Below are 7,809 nucleotides of genomic sequence, written 5' to 3' on the forward strand. Positions count from 1 at the left end.
CACACACACACACACACACACACATACACACACGCACACACACACACACACACACACACACACACACATCATGGAGCACTGACCATTTCCCAAAACAGACCGAAGTGGTTTATAATAAATAAAAGCCAGAGATCAACATAATCACTCATATGTATTTTCATGCATATGAGTGATTATAATATCATAATCGGGTGCAATATCAGCCGGCCTGATTATAATATCAGGCCGGGTGCAAGTTTTACACACTACGCAAGTTGAATATTAGAGAAATGAACCGTCACAGAGGAACTAAACCACATTCTAGACACTGCGGTCTGCTTTGGAGAAGCCAGTGCTGATGCAGCACGTGCATGATTTGTACTAAACTGGGTAAAACATGCAAAAAGCTGTGATGTGGTCCTTTAAATTGAGTGTGACATGAAGTTTCCAACATTCCTCTTGGATCATAAAACACTGTGAGAGATGTTTAATGATGACATTCATCATTAAAGTCCTGAAACAAAATGCAGAAAAGACTGAAGAGCTTGTTAATGTCTTCAAACTGAGATTAAGACCAAATTTAGTAGAAAACCAGCATCTACACGGTCTCATCCAGAGAGAAAAAGTCCAATATCCTGATCAGAGTCCATTAACGCACCATCCCACAGTGTCTGAAAGTCTGTCAAAGATACTATTTAGGTTAAATCCAGGAGGAAATGTGTTCCTGATTGTGTGAAATATGGCAGCTGATACAAACCACAAATCAGAGGTCAGCCTAACAGTGCTAACACTGATGTAAACCGTGGACACAGTCAACCAGGACTGCGAGTTCATTATGGTGACAGAGCCACAACATGATCCTTTGTTCAGAATTTTGATGGAAAAATATATTCAGTTATGAAATCCAGATGACAGATTTCTGCGTGCTGGACACCCAGGTGCAAACTCTGAGTCGCACTTTAGACTTTTCAAAGTAGTAGTATCTACATTTTACTGGTTCCACCTGCTTGAAAACGAGTTTAGTGTCATGATGAGTTGTTTCACGTCACTTTGTTCCAGCAGAGTTTCAGTGTCCTGTGTCCGCATGTTCTTCAAAAACAAGATCCTGGGGAACAAAATCACTGCTGCACAGTGACCATGACTATAATATTACCACTCTTTTCCATCAGCTACTTTTAGAAAATGATTTTATGAAGATATGCAACATTTTCAAAGTGCTGAAAAAGTAAGTAGCCAGATACAGTGTTCATCCAACAAGAAGGCCCAAGTGGAAAATTCAATACTTGTGTTAAAGCAGAACATAAACCCCGCATCTGTGCAGCTTGTCCATCAGTCTCATTTTATTCCGTCAAACTGTAGAAGTGGTCTCAGTGGTTTCCTCTGATTTTCCACTGGCTGCTTTTGTTATTGAGCTCCTCACATTGGTCATTTTTGTCTGTCTGACAAATGATTCAGTCTGTTTCTGTGGTAAAGACATCAGGAGGCGCTTTGACTTGTTTTCTCCGGTCCTCCAGAAACGGTGCTGATCTATGAGGTGATTTTGCCCCGGTGTCCACACTTGGCACGGCAGCATCGCGTGATGCACACTGAATAATCACTGCAGCTCTACACCCCACAATGCAATACTCTGTAAGCACTGCTGTTACAGCGGGATGGTCCCTGTTCAAGAACAGAATCTGTTGTAGTGTATATGTAATTGTCTAGTGTTTGAATATAATACAACACTCGCTCCTTAGATGTAATTCCCACTTAAAATATTCAGGCCAATAATGTATAATTTTCACTGTACTCATTCATCATGGAGGCTGTTTTGTGGAGGGTTTGGCAGCTGCCAGACTGTCTCTAGTCTGATTGGTCAACTGCCTCAGGAGGGGGAACAAAAACAGTAGGGAGTCTGGTGGTCCCTTTAAGTTCTTAGATGTCCAACAACATGACGACAACATGGTTTTATTTCTTCTTCTTCACTGTTCTCCTGTGTCTGATGTTTGCAGAGATTTCAAAGCAGCAATGTATCTCAAACTTACAGTAGACGATTTGCCATTGACAGACTGAGGAGCTTCTTGAATGCCATGTTAATGCTGCTGAGTCTTTCTTCGCCAAAGGTTCCAGAACAATCCCCACAGATGTTTACAGATGTTTCAACAGTGTTCCATGCTGATAACTAGCTGGATTTTGGAGTGAAAAATCCAGCGGACGATCTGTTGCTAGATAATCTAGAGGTTTAGCCACAAACTCTGAATGAATTATGAACAGAAAAGACATCCGTATTTCATGTTATGTGATTTGGGCCATGTGTCTGTTTAGCATTAGTGGTTTTCAGGGATTCTGGCAGTGTTTTGACTGGGCAGCTGTTGATGGAGGGATGGGGAAGGAAGAGGAGGAGGAGGCTGAGATAAGGAAAGAAAGAACCTAAACAAGCAGTCAGAGACATGGATGGAGAAGTAGTAGAGTGAGTGAAATTTCTTCTCCTTGTTGATCAAAAATCTTTTTTTTTGTTTTTATGTTGCAAGTAGGTGAAGAGGTGGACAAGGAGGAGGAGGAGGAGGAGATGGTTTCCAGTTCCAGCATGAGAATCCTTCCATCACTTCTTTCTCTCTCTTTCTACTTAAATCTTGCCTTTGGTTCTTGGCTTTTTTGTTTCTTAACACAAGACTTTTGAACATTGTGAACATTGTCATCCTCCTCCTCCTACTCCTCTTCTCCCCATCCCAGTTTCTTTTTTGTCACCTTCTCTTCCCCCTGTCCATCTCTTTATGTGTCTTTGGGCTCCAGTTTGCAGGACATGTCAAACAGCAGGTTCTGGTTGTCGATCACCTGTAACTGGCGGACATAGGCCTTCGTCTGCAGGTGGGAGGGGGACATCTCTGTATCCATGGCTAAAGGAAGAAGGAAACCACTAATGTTAGGGATATTAAATCCATGTTTTGCTGTTATGGCAAAGAGCAGTGCAGTGTCGAACTGTCACCACAAGATGGAGACAACGCTCAACATAAAGTGAAGCTCCGTGTGGCTTTTAGCTTCTGACACAGCAGCCGCACACAAACACACACACACACACACACTTTACTTTATGACAGAACGCATTGCAACAAAAATACCAACACTGATCAGAGCTGTAGCAAGGTCAAATTTCTAAGGAAGGCCCAGGAGATGTGGTCAAAAAACTGTTATACCACATAATTACCTGCATTCTTGGACCTCACATCTTGTCTTAAATGAACATTCAATGAAATGAAGCTGGCATCTGTCTCCCCTTTTCCTCCATCTCTGGCCAAACCTGATTTTGACTGTATGCTAAAAATATTACTTAGAAATTCTCAATGTATTCAAAAACTCAGGCATAGCAGCTGTTTTATATTATTTGATAAGGTACTACTGATAAAGGTAATTAATTAATTCACTGCCTTTGATTAATAATTACTTTTTAACTTCATTAGGGAGAACTCTACAGCAGAATGTGTGACCACTGCAAAAGTCAGTTAATTAAAACGTATAAAACCTGAAACAATACTGAAGAGGGTTTCTACAGAAGGTCTGCATGTACAGAGCAAGGTCAAAGGTCACAGCAGCAGCATGTCAACACAAGAACAGGTAAAACTTCTGCATAATGTTATAGAGTTCACCTTGAGACCTGACCTGACCAGAGAGATTCATTCACACAGAGTGCACGTGTGTGTGCTCGTTACCTAGCTGAGTGCTCCTGTATCGTCTGATGGTCCTCACCATCTCTGCCACTTTATGCTGCAGAAGAAGGAGGGATAAGACAAAGATGAAAAGGAGAAAAAGTGTATAATGTGGTGGTTAAGGGGACAAGAGAGGAAGAGATGAGCTTCAAACTTCCTGTTCCAGTCTGATTCTGTTGGGTTGTTGTTTGTTGAGACTGGTTTATTTCTTATTTATGCAACAAGTCTGGTCTGGCTTTACCCCCTTTACTGCAGAGTCTCACATTTATCAGCTGAAGGGAGAAAAGTCAGTGGAACACCTGAACGTACCCGCGACATTTATGACATCACAGCTAGACCAGAGCCAATCGTGGACCAGTATGAAACTTAAAGCCGCATTAACTAAGATTTAGCAAAACTTCAGATAAATCAAGTAAAAAATTGTCTGTTTTCTTCCTGCTGTACCAACACCCCCCACAGGCTCTATATTACATATACATTAGTTCTGGAGCCGGTTATTACTGCTGTCATGACCACATACTGTATGATGTAGTTTCAGAGAGAGGGCAGGAGGGGACAAGAGGACAGGAGGGGATACTGCTTGCGTTTGTCATTTCACCCTTAACAGTGGAAAATTAGAGGAAGAAGTTAGTTAAGTTGGCAGCTTTAAAGCAGGAGACATCTTGTGTTCAAAATGAACAACATTTACATATTGCATTCAAAATCTGAATGTCAAATTCAAATTTCAGTTTCAAATTCTGAATTTTTACATGAGGGAGAAGAAGGAGATGTGTTTAAGAAATAACTCACCATCTTCTCGAAGTTGACAAGATCGCCATGAAACGTCTTACAGCTCTCATGAAGAAATGTCAAATCTGACAAAGAGAGGAAACAAATCATCTCAGAAGGCATCACAACAAAATTAACCAATGTTTTTTTTCCTGCTGTATTTAACAGGAAGTAATTTCTTTAAACTGAAAACATCAGTTTGGACTTTGTTGATTTGTTACAAACGTCAGCTGATATATTTTGCAGCCGTAGTTGCTGGTTACTTTAAAGATTATTTAACATAAAAATATAAAATAAAATATAATGCATTGTTTTACCATATATATAGATGGTCTGGTGTGACGAGCAGCTCATGGCAGCTAATGAGAGACACTCCTGTGTCACTGAGTATGTTTTCTAACTTTGTATCTCTTCTCTAGCCGTGCTACTGTTTTATAATTTAACATTGTTCCTTAAATGCCACTTGTGCACACAAACAATTAAATGATAAGACATCGGTACTACTACTAAAACCTGCACTGACTGCTCTTTTCATTCACTGGTTTTCAGCAGAAACACACTGAACACAACACTGATGTAACATCACATTTTAAGTTAATATGGTGAACAAGCATGTCCTTATTTCCACATCCAGCAGTGATGAAGCAACATTCAGTTGGGGTCATGTCTGTGTCCACTTGATGAATCAAACACCAGTGTTTACTCTTCTTTTAGCGCTGATTTTGGTCTCTACTAGCTGCTAAATGCTCCACTGTGTCCACCATCTAGTATTAAAGTGTGAGTAAGAGTACTCACTTTCACAATGCTGGATTATATTACTGGATCATAGCTGGTCAAGAGGAAGCTAACATTGCATTTTATTATGAAAAATAACTACAGCTGTTAGTGCAATGAAAAGTACAATACAATATTTCATCCTTACAAATACTGGTACGAATACAGTAGTTATGTAAATGTACTTTCAGTGGTATTTTCTAGTATTGACTGAAGGGATGGTGTTTGAAGGCCACGATATGCTAACCCCTGGACATAGGAATAAAGCTTAACCTCTCACACTAAGGTGGCATATTTGAAACATATTAAAGCTCCAAACACTGCTTGAGGTTTTATGATGGAGATATTCACTCAGTAATTGACTACCATGAACCTGCGAACAGAGTTCCCTGAAGGCCTCCCTCTTACATGTTATTAATTCAGGATAAAACCCCAAAACCTCCCAAATAACAATAACCTGTTATTATGGCAGCTACCTACTTAAACCCTCAGATGTTACTGTACTGAGAAATTTTTATAAACCAGTATACTCTGGCTCTTTTAGGAAGTGTTACATTTTGTCTGAAATAAACAATGAAAGCTGTGTCACTGGACACTTAAGACCATATTTGTTTTGCACAGTATTTAGTTGACATAAGATGTTATTAAGGATAGGATATTTAAAGAATATTGTATATTATGTAATAAGTAAACAGCTGGATATTTAGTATAAAAGATTTTCTGATATAACTGTCTAAAAATCATTTTAGCAGTTCAGTTGGTCTACTGTCAACACTGAATTGTTGTGTAACCCCAAACTCTCACTAGGAATTAATCATTACCACTTAAAAGTGTAAACCCACTAAAATCATAGGACTGTCAATAACATCAAAACTTGACTCAATAACCACAGAGAGTATTAACATTTTCAGGAATTTTATATAGAAGCTTAAAAGAGTTAAGCAAAGCAGTGAGCACTAAAATATAAACCTTAAAATCATCAATAATTGTCTTGATTGGCTTACAACCTAAATAATCAACAAATGCTATCTCTAAATATCACTCAAAAATTTTTTGATTAAAATACTGATTAAAATTATTATGGTTGAGCTAAGCTCTTGATCTGAATAAAAGTTAAAGATTAGCTCACGTCACCAGTCCTCAGCTGGCTCTGGGTGGGGTGGCGATGGGAGATTGGGCAATCGTTTGTTCTTCTTTTTCCTGTTGGCCAGGATTCAAGCATTCACAAGGAAAAACTTAATAATTTGAAAAATTAAAACACATTAGGACAACCTCATTCTCTTCTGGTTCAATTTTGACTGAGAATTATAGGAAATTTTCAGAGAGACAATGTTCTTCTTGGTCAAATCTTCTTTCTTCTGAGAAACATAAATGTATAAAACATGTATAAAACAGCTTCTTTTCAAGCCTTCTTTCCCCACCAGGCCGTGTGGCTTGTGGCATTCTGTTAAAATTCTTCATTTCTTCATCAATCATCTTTTAAGCAGGAAATCATTTTTCTTGCTGAACTGTGAGGCTCTGCAACAGTTCCATCATCCCACGTTGACATCCATTTCACCCTCACAGGCCAGGTGCCTGTGGGGGAACACCCACAGAAAGGGGCTCTCTCTCCCATGTCGACATCCATCTCGCCCTCGCAGGTCAGGCCTGCGGGGGAGCACCCCCATCAGGGTGCTCTTCCCGGACTGCCTCTCCACAGTCCTCGGTCTTCTGGAAGTCAGACGGTCAACTGGACAAAGCCTCCGGCCGCAGCGATAAGAGAACTCTGTGTTCTTCTTTTTGCCTGGGTTTTTAAAGGATTCTGGTCAGTAGTCTTTGTCCTCTCATCCAACCAGATGCCGCAGTTTGCAGTTAATACCTTATTTGGTGTGCAAAGTCATATTCTTCTAAAGTATTGCATATTTTTTATTGTCACAGCTCAGGTCCACTGCCCTTAACTGGCCTCCACAAAGTTAGGGAACAGAAAACAGAATCACTCCTCCTGCAATGGAATAGATAAAGTATTAAACAAGAAAATTGTCACAGAGTAAGTCAGTCTTGGTCAGGGGTCAAGTCAGTCCAGAATCCCCCCCCCCATCCAGGCCTGGGTTCAAAAATGCATACACTTCACTATCACAGTAGCATTCTTCTTCCCCCTCCATCCTTCAGCCTTACTTTTTTTATCCACAGCTTTCTTTGGCTGTTACGTCAATTACCAAACTTAGCTTCCTGTCTCCAGTTTTAGGAGACAACACCCTAAGATGTACCCAAAAACAGGAAACAGCTTGGCCAAATTATATAAGCTCATTGCTCAGCTCACATGAACTTAAAAGTAAGCACACAAACACTCTATTCTATTACATAATCCATATTAACATGTAACTTAAACCACTACAAAAGCTCAGTGAGTGTAAAATAAAAACAACATCAACTCTGAAAGTTATTACAAATTTATTTTCTGCAGAAAAGGAGCAATCTTTAAATGGAGTGTCTAAACAGTCTAAATGAGAAAAGCTCAGTGAACAAAGTGTGACTGTACACACACATAACATTGCAGGGAACAAAGGCTCAAACAGATGTGAGACAAGATACCAGTTCTAACAGGATACAAGCCGTCTGGTTCAGC

At 39.8% G+C, this 7,809-nt stretch overlaps 2 protein-coding genes across 2 annotated transcripts in view; both read right to left on the reverse strand.

Moving 5' to 3' along the window:
- Positions 1-10: 10 nt before the first annotated feature.
- On the reverse strand, positions 11-4,568 carry LOC109974390 (rap guanine nucleotide exchange factor-like 1). The gene is made up of 3 exons (XM_020624568.1): positions 4,452-4,568; positions 3,666-3,720; positions 11-2,855 (listed from the first exon to the last, which is right to left on the reverse strand). Exons 1-3 carry the CDS (start codon positions 4,551-4,553, stop codon positions 2,731-2,733), a joined length of 282 nt encoding a protein of 93 aa, XP_020480224.1. The 5' UTR covers positions 4,554-4,568; the 3' UTR covers positions 11-2,730.
- A 2,524-nt stretch (positions 4,569-7,092) lies between these two features.
- The window catches only part of LOC109974396 (ribonuclease inhibitor-like), a 12,358-nt gene continuing 11,641 nt past the window's right edge, over positions 7,093-7,809 (reverse strand). The window contains exon 4 of the mRNA XM_020624576.1: positions 7,093-7,185. Coding sequence (XP_020480232.1) covers positions 7,116-7,185 — 70 coding nt within the window. The 3' untranslated portion in view covers positions 7,093-7,115. The remainder of the gene's footprint in view (positions 7,186-7,809) is intronic.

Source organism: Monopterus albus, unplaced genomic scaffold, assembly GCF_001952655.1.
Source record: "Monopterus albus unplaced genomic scaffold, M_albus_1.0 scaffold332.1, whole genome shotgun sequence".
NCBI lineage: Eukaryota > Metazoa > Chordata > Actinopteri > Synbranchiformes > Synbranchidae > Monopterus > Monopterus albus.

Bases quoted from the DNA above. Each gene is read 5' to 3' on its own strand.
- LOC109974390 (XM_020624568.1), bottom strand. From the start codon at position 4,553: ATGCCTTCTGAGATGATTTGTTTCCTCTCTTTGTCAGATTTGACATTT. The intron at 3,721-4,451 runs GTGAGTTATTTC...CTTCTTCTGCAG, and splicing joins TTGTCAACTTCGAGAAGATG to CATAAAGTGGCAGAGATGGT. The intron at 2,856-3,665 runs GTAACGAGCACA...TTCTTCCTTTAG, and splicing joins ATACAGGAGCACTCAGCTAG to CCATGGATACAGAGATGTCC.